We start from the raw sequence: 22981 nt of genomic DNA, 5'->3' as shown, positions 1-22981 counted from the left end.
GGGAGTCTACTTCCCTTCCTCTCTCTCTCTGCCTGCCTCTCTGCCTATTTGTGATCTCTGTCAAATTAAAAAAAAAAGAAAGGAAAAAACTCTAAAAAAAAATTTTTTTTAAATTAAAATCAATGAATAGGGGGCCCCTGGGGAGCCCAGTTGGTTGAGTGGCCGACTCTTGATATCTGCTCAGGTCACGATCTCAAGTGTCCTGGGACTGAGCCCCGCATCAGGCTCTGTACTCAGTGAGGAGTCAGCATGGGATTCTCTCTCCCTCACCCTTTGCCCCTCCTGGCTCTCTAAAATAAATAAATAAATCTTTTAAAAAATCTTTTTTTAAAGATTTTATTTATTTTGACAGAGAGAGATCACAAGTAGGCAGAGAGGCTGGCAGAGGGAGAGAAGCAGGCTCCCTGCTGAGCAGAGAGCCCAATGCAGGGCTCGATCCCAGGACCCTGGGACCATGACCTGAGCTGAAGGCTGAGGCTTAACCCACTGAGCCACCCAGATGCCCCTAAAAAAATCTTTTTTAAAAAATAAATCAACGGACGCCTGGGTGGCTCAGTTGGTTGAGCGGCTGCCTTTGGCCCAGGTCATGATCCTAGCGTCCTGGGATCGAGTCCCACATTGGACTTCTTGCTCAGCAGGGAGCCTGCTTCTCCCTCTGCCTCTGCCTGCCATTCTGTCTGCCTGTGCTCGCTCTCTCTCCCTCTCTTGCTCTGACAAATAAATAAATAAAATCTTTAAAAAAAAAATAAAATAAATCAACCAGGGAGTGAAATGGCCATAATCAATCAAACAGCATAGTTTTGGGAGTCAATACAGGCAAGCAGAAATGAGAACTGGCAACCTAAGCCAAAATACGTCAAGAGCAGCAGGGACTTGTTCTATATCATAAAGAGCTTGGGCTCTTTAATCAGATCTTGACTCTGTCAATAATTAGCTGTGTGACCTTGAGCAAATGAAACTGCGCCTCAGTTTCCTTGTCTGTAAAACTGAGGTATAATAGCTACCTTGGAAGGTTGTGTTTTGGATGAAATGTTATAGCCAAAATGTAAAATCTCTAACACAGAGCTTGGAACATAACAAGCTCGCTGAAGATACTGCATCCCCTTTCCCTTCTGTGCCTCCTTCCATCTCCTACAAGTGCTCGGTATAAGAACAAAGTATCCTACGGATGCTCACTTCATTCAGGAATGACTATGTTATTAAAATCACCACCCCACTCACCCGAGGCCCATATTCCCAGTAACAGAGCATGTGATCAGAGACCTAGCAATCATTTGAATCCTTTACCCTCATTTGGATGGAGCAAGTAAACAGGAGAAGTGACTGTGGCGTGGGCTTCTGAAAACCAGCTGAAGGGTCGGCAGGCTGAGCCCTGTTCAGTCCCATGGTTGTACTGCACTGAAAAGGCTCTTTGGCCTCTTTGGCAAGGACATGGGACAACAGGAACTTTCATGTACTGCAGACAGAAGTGTAAACGGGGACAACGTCTTAGAAAAGAGTTTGGCATTAATTAGCAAAGCTGAACATACACTGTCTACCCTATAACCCAGCTTCCATTTCTGAATTTATACTCTGGAGAAACTTTCACATGTGCCCGGGAACATTGTTAATTATGACCCCAAACTGGAAACAACCCCATGTGCCTCAGCAGTAGAACGGGTACATAAATTGTGAGGCACTCATACAATGCACTATTACAAAACAAGTAGAGAGAACAAACTGTTGCTCCATGAAGTGCGGATAAATTTTACAAGTACAGTGTTGAGCAAAAAAATCCAAGTAAAAAGTATGTTTCCTGCTATACAGAGTTCAAAAATAGGCAAAACTCATGTGTGGCAGTATAGGTCTGGATAACGGTTACTCCTGACAGTAGGTAGTGACTGGGAGAGGTCATGAAGAGAGGTAATATCCATTTTGTGTTGTACATAATAAACAGTTTACTTTAAAAAACATAAAGAATGATTATATTTACTTAGGTTCAAAGCAGGCAAAAATAAAAAAAGTCTATTTTTAGTGATATATATACAGATGTTCACTATTTTTAAAAAGCTTGGGTAAATAATGATTGGGAGGAGGGAAAGAAGTGTAATCACTTGTATATCACAAGAAGATAAACAGCTTGGGGCATCTGGGTGGCTCAGTGGGTTAAAGCCTCTGCCTTCAGCTCAGGTCATGATCCCAGGGTCCTGGGATCAAGACCCGCATCAGGCTCTCTGCTCAGTGGGAAGCCCGCTTCCCTTCCTCTCTCTCTGCATGCCTCTCTGCCTACTTGTAATCTCTGTCTGTCAAATAAATAAATAAAAAATCTTAAAAAAAAAAAAAGAAGAAGAAGAAAAAGAAGAAGATAAACAGCTTCTAGGACACTGACGATGTTCAATTTCTACATTAGGGTGATGGCTGAATAGTGTTCCCATTATTATTACTGTTATTATTAAAAATATATTTATGTTATATGTACTCTTCTATATGTATGATGCATTCCACAATAAAAGAATTTAAAGGAAACTAAACCAACCAACCCCAAAGCACGCACTTTTTAAAAGAAAGAGAGCAGAGCACGGTATTAATATAATAATTTTAGAGCTGTAGGAGGCCTTCAAAATCAACTTGTCTAACCATTTCAAAAAACTGAAATAGAGGCCAGAGAAGTTAAGTGACTTACCCAAAGGGATTCAGTCAATTACCGAGCATAATCTAGAACCTAGGTAAACCTCCTGACTTGTCAAGTGCTCCTCCCACAGACCCACCCTGATTAATCCATCCAGTCCTAGTTTTTTTTCTTTTTTAATATTTTATTTATTTATTTGACAGAGACACAGCAAGAAAGGGAACACAAGCAGAGGGAGTGGGAGAGGGAGAAGCAGGCTCCCCACTGAGCAGGGACCCCAATGCGGGGCTCGACCCCAGGACCCTGGGACCATGACCAGAGCCAAAGGCAGACGCTTAACGACTGAGCCACCCAGGCGCCACAGTCCTAGTTTCTAATTATCTTTGAGTCACATCTCTTACCTGCACAATTAGAAAACTCACCTATGTTATAGCCTTTTTTTTTTTTCCTTCCTAAATTAGAAATCTTTGCTGTGGGGAAAGGAGATCAGGGGAGATAATCCTCTCCCCTACAAATACTCTAAACACTTCGAAAACCAATCAAAATATCTAGTAGTACAGAAAGAGACCCAGATATTTTGCCTTGTTAATGCAGCTCTCTTGCTTCTCTGTATCCCACAGTATAGCCACACCAACACCCAGGCTGATTTTTAGGCTTTTGAGACCCAAAGGAAAAGGGAAGGGTCTCAAAATTGATAAAAGAAAACTCTTCCTCTTTTTCTTTGTCCAAGCACAAGGTTTCCTTTGCGAAGAGTGCATTTTTCTGCCACACAGAATGACAATAGTGAACCCTAGATCCGTTTCGATCCCTGCTCCAAGGGGGCAGCACTGTAACGTGGCAATTGGAAGGAAAGAATCTACAGAATATTTCAAATAAGCAGAAGGGGGGTAGTGTCTGATACCATAAGGGAGCAGAGAATCATGTAATCATGTTAAGGAAAAATCATGAAAGGCAATGGAGCCCTTTATTCTCCCCTAACCACCTGCCCTGCTAAGAGAATCAGGCAGTTGTAGGAGGGAATAAAGGAATAAGACTGGGTTGCCCTGGGCCAATAGAGATCTGAAGCGTTTAGCTTCCCTCCTACTCAGGGGCCTTGCTCCTCTGTTCCTTTCCGCAGCAAAACACCTTGAAAAAGTTATGTACACTACTTCAGCTTCAATTCCCTCTCAGCCCTCTCCTGTTTCCGCCACTCCGCTGGAACTGCTGTCACAAGCCTGTCAGACCCACTGGTACTGTCATTATTGTACATAACCTCTTTGCACTTGACCACCTAATTCCTTCCCAGCAAGACTCTTCTTTATTGGCTTCTAAGCCATCCACTCTCCTGGTTTCCTTAGCTCAGATGTCACCTCCTCGGAGAAGTCTGTCCTGACCACTGTAAGTGTAACCTCTGTGGGGTGTCCTTCACCTTACCACCTGTTTGCTGCTCCACCACAACTACCATAACCTCTAAATTATCTTGTATTTGCATTTGTGTTTTATCATCAGCCCTCTGCACTATTTTCTTTCCAACTGTATTCATTGTCTGCTTCCCATCACTTCATGTGAACATAGGCTTGGTCTGGCTCACTGCTAGAAGAGCGGCTGGCACACAGTAGGCCCACAATACTTGTTGAGCGAAAGGGTGAAAGGCACTGTGACTGAATGCTCAGCCCTTCTTCCACATTTCGGGCAACATGCTGTCCTCCGGCGACATCTTTTTCCATTCTGTTTCCCCATCAAGATTTCCCCTGAATTCAATTTAGCCAGATTTCAACCTGAATTAAAATGCCAAGAAACAGGGTAATATTTAAAATTATAATTTGGGGGCGCCTGGGTGGCTCAGTGGGTTAAAGCCTCTGCCTTCAGCTCAGGTCATGATCCCAGGGTCCTGGGATCGAGCCCCACATCGGGCTCTCTGCTCAGCAGGGAGCCTGCTTCCTCCTCTCTCTCTCTCTGCCTGCCTCTCTGCCTACTTGTGATCTTTGTCAAATAAATAAATAAAAATCTTTAAAAAAATTCTAAAAATAAATTATAATTTGACTCAGATCTCATGAACTCCCTCATGAAAAATCCCTTGACTCAAGCTCCCTTCACATCATTATCTGAGTGTCAGGCTCCAAGATCTTCTTATGCATAGCCAGACCTATATTGGCTCCAATGAAGAAAATTTAGAGTGAGTAGAAAGACTGCAGAGGTTCTTGACTTCAGCAGAAGATCTGCGTAGATCTTCATTTCTGGGGGCACCTGGGTGGCTCAGTCGTTAGGCCTCTGCCTTCAACTCGGGTCATGCTCCCAAGGTCCTGGGATCAAGCCCCAAGTCAGGCTCCCTGATCTCCCTCTCCCACTCCCCCTGCTGGTGTTCCCTCACTGTCTCTGTCAAATAGATAAATAAAATATTTTTTTTAAAAAAGATATTCATTTCTGCTGTATGATCTGTCTAGTTATGCTATCACAAAGTCTACAGAGTGTTACACTAGATGTAAACTCTCTGCTAAAAGTTAGAAAACTCTTCAACAATGGTTATCTGTCTAGGAAAACCTTCCCAAATCACAGGTAGTATCACTTACCTAGTGCAATAGTCATGGCAATGTGGTCTACTCGTGTGAAAATGTGCAAAACTAGGTAGATACATCTAAGCTAAAGTTTATATGTACAGCTGTGAATGAATTCTAGAGATTATGGTCAGAATTCTCCAGTTAGAGAGGAGAAAACAGAGACTGAGAGATGTCAAGGAATTTTCTCGAGGTAATATTAATAATAGGGCTTATGCTGGAACTCAAGTCTATCAGTTCCTAGTCCTGTACTCTCTCCAGTGTAGTCTACTAACTCTTTTTCTGCTAGTTTTCTGCTCCATTCTTTTTTTTTTAAGGTTTGTTCCCTCTCTCACTGTTTCTGTCAATAAATAAAAAATTTTAAAGTAAATTTAAAAAATAAAGATTTTATTTATTTATTTGTCAGAGAGAAAGCACAACTAGGGGGAGTGGCAGGCAGAGGGAGAAGCATGCTCGCCGAGCAAGGAGCCCTATGCAGGACTCCATCCCAGGACCCTAGAATCCTAAGCTGAAGGCAGATGCTTAATAAGCTGAGCCACCCAAGAGTGCTGTATTCTTGAATCACTTTCCTTAATAGAAATCTCTACATCTCTTTATGTCAGTGAATAAATCTATGTGCTCGTGTCAGCAAGCATGCCTGTGAATGTCTACGTGTCCATGTACAAGTGTTTGTAAAGCATATCACTGGGTGTTTATGTCCTTTCTTCTAGGGAAACCTCTAGGTAATTACAGTTCCTTATGTCGGCACCAGCTATGAAGTCAGAGGAAGACTTTTTGAGTCAATCATTAACAAGCTCATTTGGTCTTCTCCCCAATCAGCTCTATTCCTAGGTCTTCAGGAAATGGGGCAAAAATAATTAGGGTGGAACCAGACTCTCCCGGGGTCAAAATTCGTTCCAGGGCAGTGCAAGCCCCTAGCAAGAAGACGAAGGCGGCGCTGTGAGCATGTGCTCCAGCTAAGATGGATACCATCTTGGTCTTCAGCCTAATCATTACGTCCTATGATGTCAGCAAGAAAGGTAAGTACTTCAATAGTCTAGTATCCTAGAAAATCCAAAGAGAGACCTAGGATATGGGAGACTATTCTACCAGACTGAGATACAGCCACTACTCAGCAGGTGATGATTTAAAGTCATCCCAGGTATTTTCTTGCTTCTAGGTAGGACTATAACTTATTTCAACTCAGAGATAGCTGTTCCGTGGTGAGAATTCTACCCTCCCTTCCACACTTTTTTTTCTTTTTTTAAGATTTATTTATTTGAGAGAGTGAGAAAGAGCGTGAACCAGGAAAGGAGCAGAGGGAGAGGGAAAAGCAGACTCCAGGGTAGGCTGGAATGGCACCATTTGCTGCTCTCTGATAACTGTTTATTTAAAACATGCTTTTTTGGGTGCTTGGGTGGCTCAGTGGGTTAAGCCGCTGCCTTCCGCTCAGGTCATGATCTCAGGTTCCTGGGATCGAGTCCCGCATCGGGCTCTCTGCTCCGTGGGGAACCTATTTCCCTCTCTCTGCCTGCCTCTCTGCCTACTTGTGATCTCTCTCTCTGTAAAATAAATAAATAAAATCTTTAAAAAAAAATAAAAAATAAATAAAACATGCTTTTTCAAGGTGTTCAAACAGTTCATCTCTAAAATTAGCTAATCAGAGTTATGGCCAAACAGCTCAAGGGGCAGCAATAACAAATTTAATGGATGAAGAAAACTCACAACATCCTGTGAGTTATGTGCCAAAAAGCATAAATAAGCTATGTCCTTGGTTCCATGGAAACCTGAAGAGATAGCTTGTTCAGAGTTACACTGAACAAACTTTCAAAAGTTCTAATATAAGAAGGCAGATAGAACAAGAAGGAAAAGAGATAACAAGCAGTGTTTGAAGGAATGGGTTGATTAGTCTTTTTACTAACTTATAATTCTGTTTAACTCGCATTCACCTTTATTCCCCCCTAAGTGTAATGGATTGGTACTCAGTTTTCCTTGTACAAGGCTAACTCCTACTTGTATATATTTTAAAATCTTTTTTTTTTAAATAGTGTTTGATCTCCCCCATTGTCAGCTTGATGAGAAGGGACTGCATTCTTCTGTACCTGGAATTCTAAACTGTACCCAATAAATTGTAAGTCCTGACCTTTTTTCTCTTTTTGTTTCCAGATTTCAGAGATAGCAGCTGCCACGTAGAACAGCTGCCTGGGTTCTTCCCAAAGGATGTGAGAAGAACTGGGGATGTGCTCATGCAAGGTAGGGAATGGGCCCTGCCTGAAAAATCACCTTGCCATTCCAGAAAATCTTTACACTTAAAAGAGGACTGTCTTCCCCAATTCCTATCCCAGATCTCGAATATCCGATTTTAAAGATATGTATCCCCTCAAGAGGGTTTCTGGAAACCAATTTTTAAATTAACACTTATTACCTAAGGCATGGCTATATCAATCAAACAGCTGAGGGTGAAGAAAGAGAAGGAGGCACCATGTAACCCTCTCTGCATTGGAGAAGACAACCTCGAAGCTTTTCCCTGGGCTGAATTTACTGCAGGCACCTATCTTCATGAGACCCATGGCAAGAAGGAGGAAAGGCAGGGCATCTACACTTAGGACCAAAACCACATGTTGAGGAAGAAGAGAACTAAAGAGAAGCAAGAACGGCAGTGGAGTTTGTTTTTTTGTTTGTTTTTTTTTAAGATTTTATTTATCTACTTGACAGAGACCACAAGTAGGCAGAAAGGCAGGCAGAGAGAGAAGAGGGGGAAGCAGGCTCCCTGCTGGGCAAATAGCCCAATTCGGGACTCGATACCAGGACCCTAAGATCATGACCTGAGCTGAAGGCAGAGGCTCAACCCACTGAGCCACCCAGGCACCCCCAGCAGTGGAGTTTTAACAGGGGTCACGAATGGAAGATATTTAGCTGGGTACCATTCAGATTAACAACCAGCTTCATTTTTCTATCTGCCTTTTCTCCTTCCAGAGGCTCAGGCACAAGCCAAAACGTCTACCTTCATTCAAAATCAGACTGTGGCTACCCTGCAGTGCCTTGGCTCTGGGAGCAAAGTCAAAGTCAACCTTGTTTATTCAGAGAAAGGGTCAAAGGTCAAGCAGACTCTGAAGAACCTGAGAGTGATCGCTGCTCCCCACAGAAACAGCACTGCCTCCCCAAACTGTCACTTAACCTCCACAACCAAGTTTCAGACTGGATCCCTTCTCACGGGGCAAGGTGAGACTGGAAAATGAAATGGAGATAGACACTGACTTTTAGTTGACATCCTTGAAGCCGGGTGGGGCTTAGTAGTAGCTAAGGGCTCAAGGATATGGATTATCCTCTCCTTGGGCAGATCTGGGTCTTCTCTGAAAGTCAGGTGGTTTTTTTTTTAAGATTTTATTTATTTATTTGACAGACAGAGATCACAAGTAGGCAGAGAGGCAGGCCGAGAGACAGAGGAGGAAGCAGGCTCCCTGCTAAGCAGAGAGCCCGATGTGGGTTTCGATCCCAGGACCCTGGGATCAGGACCTCAGCCGAAGGCAGAGGCTTTAACCCACTGAGCCACCCAGGTGCCCTGAAATTCAGTTTTTTAATCTCTATGGGCCCTCTAACCCTGACAATGCTGGGATTTTCATGTGATTTCCATTTCTGATGGGTCGTCTTTTGATAACGGTTATTTGAATTTTATTTATTTTGAATGCAGACAGTAAAATATTTAAACAGCACAGATTTATAGTGAAAAGTCAGTCTCCCTCCTCCTCCAATCTCTCAGTCTTCTAGTTTTCTACGGAACGCTATTACCAACTTGCTGAATTTCCTTCCTACTCTGAGCACATATGGACGTACATATCTAAAAACCTAGATGGTAGCATACCATACACACGGTTCTATACCTTTTTTCCATTTAACAATGTATTGTACAGGTTGTTGCATATCAGTATGTATAAATTTGTCTTATTCAAAAATTGTACAGTACTTTTATATGCTTGTACTATATTTTTTTTATTTCCTTAAGTAATCTCTAAGCCCAACATGGGGTTCAACCTCATGATCCCAAGATCAAGAGTCTCATGCTACCACTGAGCCAGCCAGGTGCCCCTGTATTATAATTTATTCCACAAGTTCCCTATCGATGGATATTTTGGTTTCAAATCTTCTATAAACACAAACAATATTGCAAGCAATGACCTTATCCATTCTTCTCTGTGTATCTGCAAGTTATCAACCTGATGAAATTCCAAGAAGTAGAACTTCTGCATCAAAGGTTTGCCAGCTACTGCTATATTACCCTCGTTCCTGGTGATTCCATTTTGCCCTTCCACCCAGGGAAGGAATGCCTGTTCCCCCTAAGCTGCTGGGCAATGGTCCTTTTTTTTTTTTTTAAGATTTTATTTACTTATTTGACACAGAGAGAGATCACAAGTAGGCAGAGAGGCAGGCAGAGAGAGGGGAGGACACAGGCTCCCTGCTGAGCAGAGAGCCCGATGGAGGGCTTGATCCAAGGACCCTGAGATCCTGACCTGAGCCGAAGGCAGAGGCCTAACCCACTGAGCCACCCTGGAGCCCCAGGGCAATGGTTCTTGACGTCAGGTGAATTTCTCTGTTCTGCCCTCCTTTCCTCCCCCTACCCATTCTTTCTGTCAAGCAGATTTTGACAGCTTTCCTTTATATACAGGCAATCCCCTAGATGCTACTGCTACACTGCTGGAAAAATAAAATAAAACTTGACACTTTTAGAGAAACTGGGGAGTTCCCAGGGAGAATAATGGGGGGAAAAAAAAACTTTAAAAACTACAGTATGTTTAGAGATTGGGAAATAAGTGGATAGATTCTTGGGATGTGTGGTATAGTAAATTATATAACCTCGCATGGTATGAATGTTTTTGTTCCCTTTATTGTACTTTCTAAAGTTCATATGGTAACAATTTGTGTGGGAAAAAAACAAACTCTTATTAAAAACTGAAAAAATTCTGACAGCATGTGGGGGTTTTGGTTACTCAATATTAATATAAAGTAATTCAACCAGATTGTTTACCTAACACATGACACCCCCCCACCCCGGAGTCACCCCTTTGAAGCACCAATGGCAGGTGTCAATATCAGTGAATTTAAGTCACTCTGGAGTCTAGAGCACTTTGTGCAGGATGGATTTTTCTTGGATATAGTGCTATGCATTGTAGGATTCCAGGCAATTAAGGACACTAGTTCTTAGAAATTTGGGACAACGGAAACTAGGTGGTTAAGGAGGTAGAGGGATGCCAGAGATCAACCTGACCTAATTCAAAAATTTGCCCTGGGCAAGTTTCTTCCTCCTTCCTTCATGGCATGGTGGTTGGTTCCTGAATGCAGAATGTAAGCTAATACCCAGTACTACTTGAGCTGTGCAAAGAGATTAAATGGATGTTTGTTGGCTAGTTTGTGGACCTAATCAACATTCATGACACATTTCTACGGAATAATGATGAATTCCAAACAACCAACTTATGAATGGACTTTTGAAATATCATTCCATTTATAAGTTTGAAACTTCCCATTCTGAATTTAAATTTACACTGAATACCAGGATGTGAGAGATACCAAGTAGCGTAGAAATACAAATTAAATAAATTGTCAAATATACAAGGTCATAAACGAGATGCCCTCTGAAAATACCACACTCTCAGTCTGCACAAGAGGATGTCCCAGAAGCAATCAGAAGACAGTTTATGAGAATGTTCCCAGAGCAAAGTAGGAATTTGAAACTGGAAGGATGATAATGTACTACAACACAGTCATCAGAAGATGTGGGTCAAGGGGCACCTGGGTGGCTCAGTGGGTTAAGCCTCTGCCTTCGGCTCAGGTCATGATCCCAGGGTCCTGGGATCAAGCCCTGCATTGGGCTCTCTGCTTAACGGGGAGCCTGCTTCTTCCTCTCTCTCTCTCTGCCTGCCTCTCTGCCAACTTGTGATCTCTGTCTCTCAAATAAATAAATAAAATCTTAAAAAAAAAAAAAAGAAGATGTGGTTCAACATGGAATTTAGAAAAATGTCAGACGGAGACTATTTGTTACTGTTTATGGAATTAGGTCAATGAAAAGATCTTCTATTATAAATATCCCCAAATTTCTTTCTGGTGGACAGAGATGACTCATTAGGTCTTTTTCACTTATGGTATAGTTTATACCATGTAGTTCCTATTGCTCGGATTCTATGTAAATCTAGAATTTATTTTTTTTTTTAAGATTTTATTTATTTGACAGAGAGAGAGAGAGAACATAAGCAGAGGGAGTGGGAGAGAGATAAGCGAGCTTCCTGCTGAGCAGGGATCCCAACTGGGGGCTTGATCCCAGGACCCTGGGATCATGACCTGAGCTGAAGGCAGACACCTAAAAACTGAGTCACCCAGGTGCCCCTAAATCTAGAATTTCTAATTAGATTTCAAAAGAATGCATATGTTTAGAACAGGGTACCTAGAAGAAAAAAAATCCTACCTGATCCGTTTGATGGATACATTCTCCTATGTTAAGTTTTTTTTTTTTTAAGATTTTATTTATTTATTTGCCAGACAGAGATCTCAAGTAGGTGGAGAAGCAGGAGGGGGGAGGGAAGCAGGCTCCCCGCCGAGCAGAGAGCCCGATACGGGGCTCGATCCCAAGACCCTGGGATCATGACCCAAGCCAAAGGCAGAGGCCCCAACCCACTGACCCACCCAGGCGCCCCTATGTAAGTTTTTTAAAATGTCATTTTAGTATATAGATTAGGCTCCTTGGAATTTGATTAATGCGAACTGATTTTTTTTTTAAGATTTTATTTATTTATTTGACAGACAGAGATCACAAGTAGGCAGAGAGACAGGCAGAGAGAGAGAGGAGGAAGCAAGCTCCCCGCTGAGCAGAAAGCCCAATTTGGGGCTGGATCCCAGGACCCTGAGATCATGACCTGAGCCGAAGGCAGAGGCTTAACCCACTGAGCCACCCAGGCGCCCCATGATTAGTGCAAACTGATTTCTAAGGACAGTTTACCCCATATGAAACTGGGGTGTAGGAGGAATAACATCAAATGAGTGTTTATTCTGATATTATCATCTCTGACAAGTTACTTAATTTCTCCAGTGCTCAGTTTCTACAGCTACAAATGAGAGATTTGACTAGATGACATTATTTCTACATATGTAAAGGGAGGCTTAGATCAGAAGCACAAACTCAACAGCAATGCGTAAGGCCACTCAAATAAGAGCTTTCAACCTGCTGGTATTAGTACAGAATAATCTCCAAGGGAGATTTCCACTCAAATATACTGTACCTAATGTTCCCTATTTAAAATAAATTATTTTGTAATAAAGCAAAGCATCATCTGCTAAGTTATCCATTTCATAGATTTGGAGTTTGTACATCCCCTGAAAGGGGAGCATTCTTGCTCAAATATCCTTAGCCAACAAAAAACTAATATTGTAATTCCATCGTCACTGGAAATGCAGTAGCTCTATTTACAGATGTGCTCCACCTTAATGCTCAGTTACCTAGCAGATGAGACCTAAAACACCTGCCAACATAGATGGACATTAATTTCAAAGCTTAGGCAGAACTGAAAATACACTGACAGATGAAGCCTATTAAGGAGACTTTGAAACAGTGGCTCCCAGGAGGTGGGAAGACATGCCACATTGAAATACCATTATCCCCGTGGCTAGAGGGCACAGTTCTACTAGAGGATCACTAGGTTTTTTCCTTCTCTTTCAATCATAATATCATTCAGTGTGCAAAGTGTTTTCACACCTGCTTCCTCATTTTTATTTGTTTCTGATCTTCCTGTTACCCCCTGTGAAATAGGTAGGCCAAGAATTACTTCATTATAACATCTTACAAATAAGGAAGCCAAAACACAGAGAACTTATATGACTTGTCCAAAATGGGATTTATCTTCCATCTCATCTGTCTCAGAAACACATATGTTTTTACTTCAGAGAACTGACTGGCACCATACTGGAAATACTTCATATAATTTCCTTGTTTTTCCTTTTCAACCTGTTGGCTCTCTGTCTCTGCCTATCTTTGCCAACACTGTCTTCCTGATTAAACTGAAGGCAGGGACTGTTCCTTCCTCTGTAATTTCACGTGCAGTGCCTGGTACTGTGGCCGTTGGCCTCTGAAGTCAAGAACTACCATTTCACATGGACTTAATCAAGACTTGGGAAAATAATTTAGACAAGTCAAGTAGGACTTACAGACCTTGATTTAATAAGCAATGATTAGAGATCATTAGCAACAAAATACGAACCAGTGTCTGAATAAGATTAGGTCAAGTCTCGAGCCAAGTGAAGTTAGTTAGTTAGTTAGTTAGTTAGACTACAGCCAGAATCCAACTGTGTCTCAACACTTCCACAGCTGCTTTCCATAAGCATCTTTCATTTGGATTTCTGCAATAGCCTCCTAACAGGTTTCTCTGCTTTGACCCTTGCCCCGCTACAGTCTATTTCTAACACAGCCGTTCAGTGACCTTTTCTTTTCTTTTTTTTCTTTTAAGATTTTATTTATTTGTTTGACAGAGAGAGAGAGAGACAGCGAGAGAGGGAACACAAGCAGGGGGAATGTGAGAGGGAGAAGCAGGCTTCATGCTGAGCAGTGAGCCCGATGTGGGGCTCGATCCCAGGACCTTGAGATCATGACCTGAGCTGAAGGCAGATGCTCAATGACTGAGCCATCCAAGTGCCCTGGTCCTTTCAAAACAAAACCATCATCATTCTTTCTGCTCAAAACCTTGCAATATATCCCCGTTTTTATTTCCTTTTAAGATTTTATTTATTTATTTGACAGAGAGAGACACACCGAGAGAGAGAGAGAGAGAGAGAGAGAGAGTGAGCACAGGCAGGTAGAATGCGAGAGGGAGAAGCAGTCTCCCCATTGAACAAGGAGCCCAATGTGGGACTCGATCCCAGGACTCTGGGATCATGACCTGAGCTGAAGGCAGACGCTTAACCGACTGAGCCACCCAGGCATCCCTGGATCCCCATTTCAATCAGAATAAAAACCAAAGCCTATGAGGCTCCTGATACAGGCCTGTTTCCTTTAGAACTCTCCTCATACCCTGTGTTCACTCTATTCCAGTCTCATTGCCCTCCTGGCTTTTCCCCTAAAACCGTAACATGTCAGACAGACTCACTCTGCCTCAGGGCCTTTACCAGAGCTGCCCCTTCTGCCTACATCACTGCTTTCTCAGGCCTGTGCTTAGCTAAACCCCTATCTTCTTCAAGCCTTGCCTCACTTCTCATTTTCTCAAGGAGACCAGCTTGCATTGCTGGTAGCCCAGCCACCGCCCACCTACACCCCCAGACTGCTCCCTAACCTTGCTCTGGTTTTAGTTTTTTTTTTTTTTTTCAGTAGCACTTACCCCCTTCTAAAGTAAAATAAAGTTGGGGCGCCTGGGTGATTCAATTGGTTAAGCGTATGCCTTCAGCTTAGGTCACGATCCCCAGGTCCTGGGATCAAGCCCTGTATCAGACTCTCCCTGCTCAGCAGGAAGTCTGCTTCTCCCCCTCCCTCTGCCTGCCACTCCCCCTACTTGTTCTCTCTCTCTCAAATAAACAAATAAAATCTTAAAAAGAAAAAAACAAAATTTACTGTATTTACAGTTGTCTGCCTCCCCTTGTCCCTCCTCAACCCTCCTTCCACCTTCTGTGGTCCCTTGCTAGAATGTATCAAACAGATATATCCAAAGTACTGAAGCAGTCCCTGGTACAGAATGGATATTCATTTAAAAATATTTACTTTCTTGGGACACCTGGGTGGCTCAGTCGGTTAAGTGTCTGCCTCCAGCTCCGGTCATGATCCCGCAATCCTGGGATCAGGTCCCACATCAGGCTCCTTGCTCAGTAGGGAGCCTGGGTCTCCCTCTTCTTGCCACTCCCCTTACTTGTGTGCGCGCTCTCTCTCTCTCTGACAAATAAATAAATAAAATATTTTAAAAATATAATATTTACTTTCTTAAATAAAATATTCAAAGGGGGTCGCCTGGGTGGCTCAGCATGTTAGGTGTCTGCCTTTGGCTCGAGTCATGATCCCAGCGTCCTGGGATGGAGTCCTACATCAGGTTCCCTGATGAGCTTCTCCCTGCCCTCCCTTTGTGCCTCCCCCTGCTCGTGCTCGCTCTCTCTCTCAAATAAGTGAATAAACAAAATCTTTTTAAAAAATTTACTTTCTGGGTTGCCTGGATGGCTGAGTCAGTTAAGCATCTGACTCTTGATCTCAGCTCAAGTCTTGATCTCAGGGTCATGAGTTGAAGCCCCATGTTGGGGGCCATGCTGGGCAGAGCCTACTTAAAAAATTTGCTTTCTGGAAGAATGAAATTGACAAGGCGCCTGGGTGGCTCAGTCCTTCAGTGTCTGCCTTTGGCTCAGGCCAGTCCTGGGATCGAGCCCCACATTGGGCTCCCTGTTCAGTGGGAAGCCTGCTTCTCCCTCCCCCACTCCCCCTGCTTGTGTTCTCTCTCTCACTGTCTCTCTGTCAAATACATAAAAAAAAAAAAAAAAAAAAAAAAGAATGTAATTGAGGAGCGCATGAAGCTGGGTGTTCTCTCCTTCCTCCACCTCCCTTGCTTTCCCCAAACAGCTCTCAAAGAAGTTGACTTAAGACTTCAGTTAGATAGACCTGCAGCAAGCATTAAGGCAAATTATGGTATTTCACATTATTCCTTGGACTTTGGAGCCAACTTTTTTAAAGAAGGAAACTTTCAACAGTGTTGCACCCTCCGTCATTATTATTACAGACTTAAGAATGATAAACAAACACGATATGGTCTACTCCCTCACTTTGAACCTACATTAGTCAAGGCCTCCTTGGGGATTTAATCCATATCTCTTATCATTATCTCTATCCTCATTTACTTTTGGCATATTTTGTGCCTACTCCCTAAACCTATGGACAGATCAACGGGGTCACATTAGAAGTTTAATATCAGCTCGGTAGAAATAGGGTTTCTTCAGGTAAAACAAAGGCAGGATGACGTTTTCTCAGTTGTTTTTTCATTGTTTCTTTCTTGTTTTATAGCTTTTTTACCAGGGATCTCTCGATGTAAGGTCTATGTGGTGATGAGGGCTGCATTGGAGACTTTTTCTACCACGATCACCTCCATATCTCCTGGGAATAAAGAAGGAGAGAAAACTACAAGTACTGATGATTTTTCTAGCCCTTTGAAAGAAGGTACAGAATAAATAGGGGTGAGACAAGAATAGAAAGGAAAAGAAACTCTTTTAGCCACAACATGAGTTTGGGTTTTCTAGGATTTTCTGGGAGGCTGAGAAATTACATGGATTTTACATCAGAAAATCACTCCATTTCTTCTCTAAACAAGGTCCCAGAAGTGTATGTAGTTTGGCACTATTAATAATCTTTTACCTCCACATAAATGAGCTTGTGGCCACTTTTGGGGACAGAATGAATCGTATTCGTGTGGCGGGGATTCCAACCATTGTGTGTATAGATGGACAACATTTAAACACTAAGCATCATCACAATGAGGACAATAACCAAGTGCGTGCTTTCATCTGCACTGTTTTTAGGAAATGGCTCTCCCTAAATTGGTCAGGACTCGAATTCTGTTTAGCTTACATCCCAGTTCTCATGGGAGAGATGTAAATATAAGATTAGTAATAACAAGATGCATGTAAGGCATTTATCCCTAAGTTTGCCTTTTGACCCAAAGAAATGCCAAATCACCTTTGTTCCTCCAACTCCACACCACAGTCAAGCGAAGCACAGGAAAGGTGGTTTTCTGATCCCACAGAGTATGTCTGTCTGAGTAACAAGGGGAGAGACCGAGAGGGTGCTGCTGGTGAAAGACAAGTTCAGAACTCCTTTCGCACTCACCCCCCCACCTCCCCTGAAAGCAATGCAAGAATCACTCCTACTTGATCATGGCCAATCCCAAATCCCAGGGAGGGTGACTCATTGGGAAGAGGCTGCAAAGGAGGTTAGAGCAGAGCCCATGAGGCCCACCCCACTCCTGACTCTGAGTCTGAATTGGAAGTTCAGCCTGTTGTCTCTGCATCAGGCTGGACCCCTGTTAGTCTGGGGACCTAGAAGAACTTCAAGTCAGAGTATCAATCTCTTCCCTCTCTCAGGTTCTCTCTTCTCCTTCTCCTCCTCTCTCTCCTTTTAGACACAGATGAGAATCTAAAGAAGCGGCAGAAATGGAGCATTGTGGTCAAATTTCTGATTGCTATCACCCTGTTGTTGAGTGGAGTTGCCATTATAGTGTTTGTCATTTTTGAAGTCCCATGCCCTGTAAGTTTGTGGATGTATTGGGTCCCTGGACTTGATCTATAAAGACTTTCTTCTGGGGCTGCCTGGGTGGCTCAGGTGGTTAAGCACCTAACTCTTTTTTTTTTTTTTTATAAAGATTTTATTTATTTGACAGACAGAGATCACAAGTAGGCAGAGAGGCAGGCAGAGAGAGAGGGGGAAGCGGGCTCCCTGCTGTGAGCAGAGAGCCCGATGCGGGGCTGGATCCCAGGACCCTGGGATCACGACCTGAGCTGAAGGCAGAGGCCTTATCCCACTGAGCCACCCAGGCGCCCCAAGCACCTAACTCTTGATCCTAGCTCGGGTCTTGATCTCAGGGTCGAGAGTTCATGTCCTGCATTGGGCTCCATGCTGGGCATGGAGCTTACTTTAAAAAAAAAAAAAAAAAAGTTTATAAAGCTTTCTTCTTCTGTTCCAGAGGCAGGTTCACATAATGAAAAAAGCACAGACTTTGGGGTTTGGATAGAACTGCCACTCACATTCACTAGCTGAGTGGCTTTGAGAAAGTTGCTTGACTTTTCCAACAAGATTTGGCTCATCTGTTAAATGGGACTAATGATATTTTCCTCTTATGGTGCTTTTGAAGGTTAATTAAGATCCTGTGTGAAAGGCACCTGGCACATTGGCGTTGCTTGCTGAATGTGAGTTCCTGACCCCTGCTGTACTTGGACATTCTCTACAGAGGATGGATCCAATGAGATAGAGTGTTTTCTTTAGAAATGACACTTTTCTTTAAATGGTCTCACAGGAGGTTTGGAAGGTAACCAAATGTATACCAGCTATCTAAAATTAACACCAGTCACTTTTTTCCTTCAGAGTCAATGCCGGGGAACCAGAGAACTATGCCAAAGCCAGCGGTTATGGAGAAGGCAAAGGAAGGCAGGCCAGCAACCTGAGGCAGCTGAATCCCAGCTTGAGTCTCAGCCCAAGAAGGAAAGTGGTCTCTGTATGGTTTATGTCATTTGCTTGGGGAAAATGAGGTTCATATATAAGTGCTGGGAGACAGGGAGCTGTTTCACTTATGAAGCAAATATCGGTGTTTCTTTTATGTGTCAGGAAATAGGGAGGTATTTGTATTATTGTTTTATTTTCCTCACATCAGCCCAGCCTTAACATAATAGAGTATTTATTTAAAATATATTATTTCAGAGACCCAGCTATAATCAGTCAAAATGTCTAGAGTGGGGCCAGGAAACTTATTTTTTAAGATTTTTTAAATAACCCTAAGTAGAGGTGGATTTACTGTGAAATTAATGACGTTTAAACTTCAGGACCCACGGGACTTGTATGAAGCTTGTATCAAATTTTGTATTCTTCAAATTCATATTCTTTTTCTTAAAATTGTCAAATTGTCAGAGTTCAGAACCCACAGAATATGTACCCATCCCTGCCCCTAGGTAACTCTTACAACGCCCTGCAAAGTTTGAATAGTTGGCAAAGTAGCTTCTTTCCTTCTGGCCCTTGGTTTCCCCAAGCGTCCTAAGCTCATGTTGCCTTTTGGTGTTTAAAATAGACACAACACCACTGTTACAGTGCAGCTGCCTTAAATCCAGTCTCACTGTCAGAAGTGTGCCTTCTCTACAACATCCACAACACTCACTAAGATGAGGCCTCCAATACTTTCAAAATTAAAGGTGGGGGGGCACCTCAGTGGCACTACTGGTTAAGTGACCAACTCCTGGTTTTGACTCAGGTCATGATCTCATGGTTGTGAGATCGAGCCCACGGTGGGCTCCTCACTCAGCCGAGTCAGCCTGAGATTCTTTCCCTTTCTCCCTCTCCCTCCATCTCTGCTCCTCCTCCTCCCAGCTGCACTCTTTCTCTAAAATAAATGGATGAATAAATAAAATATAAAAAAAAATAAAATTAGGGGTGCCTGGGTGGCTCAGTGGGTTAAGCCTCTGCCTTTGGCTTAGGTAATGATCTCAGGGTCCTAGGATCGAGCCCCGCATCGGGCTCTCTGCTCAGCGGGGAGCCTGCTTCCCCCTCTCTCTGCCTGCCTCTCTGCCTACTTGTGATCTCTCTTTCTCTCTCTGTCAAATAAATAAATAAAATCTTAGAAAAAATAAAATTAAAGAAGGAATCCACTTTTGCAGAATTAGAGCACTGAGAATGGGTCTCAAAGATGATCTAGTCCAGGATGGTACATGCACCTACTCTTTAATTCTGTGTTGACTGCACATATCAATGCACAGTACATGAGAAGCTGAGTGAGTTCTGGAGATCCAACACACAGAATAGTGATTATGGTCAACAAGACTGTATTACAGACCTCAAAACTGCTAAGAGACTAAATCTTAAATGTCCTTGCCACCAAAAGAACTGGTAATTATTATGACATGATACAGGTGTTAGGGTAATAACCATATTGCAATATATAAATGAATGCAGTTGGGCACCTGGGTGGCTCAGTTGGTTAAGTGTCTGCCTTTGGCTCAGGTCCTGATCTCGGGGATCCAGTCCCACGTCGGTCTCCCTGCTCAGCGGGGAGTCTGTTTTTCCCTCTGCCTCCCCCCATCCTTATTCATGCTTGCTCACTCTCTCTCTCTCAAATAAATAAAATCTTTTTTTCTTAAATGTATGCAGTCAACATGCTATACACAAACTTACACAATGTTATATGTGAATTATATCTCAGTTTTTGAAACCGAAGCACAACACTCTTTCTATCCAGCCATGGCATCAGAATATTTCTTATCACACTGTTTCAGGTACCCAATGCCAACTTATTTGTCATCTCTGGTCTAGGTTACTATTTTCTATAATCTGGTTTCTGCTAATATTAGATAATGAGCTCATGTAAATTAGTATGATTTAATCACAGGAAATATGTTTAGTACTTTACTCCACTCTGCCTTATCATTTCTACTGAACACTGGAAGAAATAGGCCTGAAGGGGAATAAAAAACCTAGTCCAGAATTAGAGGTAACTACGTAGTAGCTACACTGAATTCCTCCTACCAACAAAAGAAGCTACCAAATCATAAAAGAATTGATAAAAAGAATAATGAGCAACTTTATAGACATTACCTCATTTGAGCCCACAAAAACTGTGGGAGGTAGCTACAGCAGGTATCCACATTTTATTGATACTTAAACTGAGGCTCAGAGAGGTTGTGTAACAAACAGCTGGTAGAAACAGAAAGGAAACCCAGGTCTTTCATTCCTATACTAAAATTTTACTGAAAGCCTTTATACACCAAGTTCCTTACCTTTAAGAGGGTCACACTCTATGTTCATAATTTTTTTAAAAAAGATTTTATTCATTTATTTGACAGAGATCACAAGTAGGCAGAGAGGCAGGCAGAGAGAGAGAGAGAGGAGAGAGGGAAGTAGGCTCCCTGCTGAGCAGAGAGCCCGATTCGGGACTCAATCCCAGGACCCTGGGATCATGACCTGAGCTGATGGCAGAGGCTTTAACCCACGGAGCCACTCAGGTGCCCCTCTATGTTCATAATTTAAGCCTTTAGAAAGAACACAGAAAATCAGATGGGACATGGAATTAGATATACCAAGAGTGGAACGGGATTAGTAAAAAAACATTTGGTCCACAGAGACTCAGATCTCCATCTCTTTTCAAACATAGTGAGACTGTGTGGGTCTGACTGAAGAAATGAAACAGAATCCCTGTACCAAGGCGATCCACAGTACCTGCATACCCAGAGCCTTTTCCATTCAAAGCAAACGGGTTAAGCAAGGGGTGAATGGGCTCTTTGCTACTGGGTTATAGGGTCCAACCAATTGTAGGTTCTCATGCATAAATAAATGTACCTTGCTGATACTGTGTAAATACAGTAACTTTTCCTAGAATTTCTGGATAACAAAGAGGCAAAATGATATGTACTTGGCATTAAATGGGGTTGGTACATGAAGGAATACCCATTTGCATCCTCTTTATCGCTCATTTCCTTTCAATCTCTAGGTTGGACAAGATGCTCCCAACTCATCAAGTCCAAGGAAAGCTGCAAGGATCACTATCATCCACGAGACATACTTCTGAAAAGCTCTTCTCTGCTTCACACGTTGAATGAAGGATACTGCACTGTCTTTTCCCTGTCATTAACCAATATTGGCAGGTTCTTGTGAATTCACTCATTATGTCCAGCAGGGATATTATAATCAAACACTATGCCAGGCCAATTTAGGAAGAGCCTGGGCTTAGCAGTCAGGCTTACCTTCATGCCACTGCTACTGTCTTAGCCACATGCCTCTGAGATTCACGTCACCCATCACGGAAAGCGGGTATCTTTACATCCCATCTAATGGGAACAAAAAGTCTTCCCTCTGAGCACTATGAATGGACCTATTGCTCTCTTTGACAAACGGTTCACACACAGCCTCCAAGTGGCAAAGCAGCCACTGGTGTGGCACTGTTTACGAGCACCTCTGTTTCCTCACAGCTGAGTTCACTCCCACTGGCTCTCGGCTTGCTGAGGGTGGGGGTTCCTGTTTTCCCAGGCTGATGTTCATAGCACTTTATGATTTAGCCTCTGCCCTACATGGGGCTATCCACACACTGGTGAGGGGAACACGACGCTAAGCATTCCAGAAGTCCTCCTTCTATGTCATCCCCAAGCGGCTTAGGGACTGCATAAAATAAGAGGTTTCCCATAATTCACAACTCTTCAAGTGGGCCTGACATTACACACTAAACCACAATGTGGAGTTGCATACATTTTGAACAAGGATTCCACACAAAATGATGATGGATGATTTTTCTTACAAAGGCACACTCTGAGTCAAATTTGACCTGCTCAGGTGAGAGTTTGGCGAGGAAGCAGAAACAGCAGTTGTTGAAGGGAACAGGTTAGGAAAAGGGATTGGCAGGTGGGATAAGACTGTCGTCCTGCTCATAGTATCAGAGTCTTGAAACCATTCCATTTCATTTTGGCAAGATGTAACTGTCACTAATCCTGTTTTCTTAGTTCTCTGTAAAAACCACATATGGGTTGTATCCTTCTCCCTTTCCCATCAGGTACTGCCCCCAAAAAGTGGTTTTAAAAACTATACCAACAGGGGAAAATATCTTGCTCCAAACCCCAATTTATTATTCAAGCTAAGCCTGGAAGAGATGGAACAGATACAAAGCATGGAAGATGATAGTTTTGAAACAAAGGAGGTGGAGGAGAGGACAGAGGACTGGGGGTGTCATTTGGATAAATGAGTTTATTATTTCACCTCACACGGATTCACAACATTGCCTCCAGTTTATCCTGCCATCTGTGGTTGGGTCTAACCATGATATGAGAGGGAAAAAAGCTTGCTCCTTCCCAAGACCACTTGGGAGGATGATCACAAACATTCTATACTCAGAAGCTCTTGGTCTAGGACTGATGCCTACATTCATCTCCACCCTTCCCAGCTTCGACCACAACAGAATGTCCTTTAATCCAGAAACATGAGTTTCCCCAGGAGATGAAAACTGTGGCAAAGTTTACATTTCTTAAATCTTCTGCAAGACTGTGATTTAGGTAATATTTGTACTGACTTTACAGAAAGTCACTGATGGAATCAAAAGTGTGTATTTTAACTATGGAGTATTATGCCTCCATCAGAAAGGATGAATACCCAACTTTTGTAGCAACATGGACAGGACTG

General features: G+C 42.8%; 1 protein-coding gene across 1 annotated transcript; it reads left to right on the top strand.

Annotated features, from left to right (window-relative positions):
* Positions 1 to 5833: 5833 nt before the first annotated feature.
* Positions 5834 to 21476, top strand: CUNH17orf78 (chromosome unknown C17orf78 homolog). Its single transcript, XM_032843245.1, has 7 exons — positions 5834 to 6164; positions 7291 to 7374; positions 8098 to 8343; positions 16130 to 16282; positions 17241 to 17365; positions 18200 to 18316; positions 21306 to 21476. The coding sequence occupies exons 1-7, from the start codon at positions 6104 to 6106 to the stop codon at positions 21381 to 21383; spliced, it is 864 nt and encodes a 287-aa protein (XP_032699136.1). The 5' UTR covers positions 5834 to 6103; the 3' UTR covers positions 21384 to 21476.
* Positions 21477 to 22981: the final 1505 nt, after the last annotated feature.

This window comes from Lontra canadensis, unplaced genomic scaffold, assembly GCF_010015895.1.
Source record: "Lontra canadensis isolate GAN:19392208 unplaced genomic scaffold, GSC_riverotter_1.0 scaffold137, whole genome shotgun sequence".
In the NCBI taxonomy this organism is placed as follows: domain Eukaryota; kingdom Metazoa; phylum Chordata; class Mammalia; order Carnivora; family Mustelidae; genus Lontra; species Lontra canadensis.
Note: the sequence above shows the minus strand (reverse complement) of the source record. Positions and strands in the feature narration are given on the sequence as shown.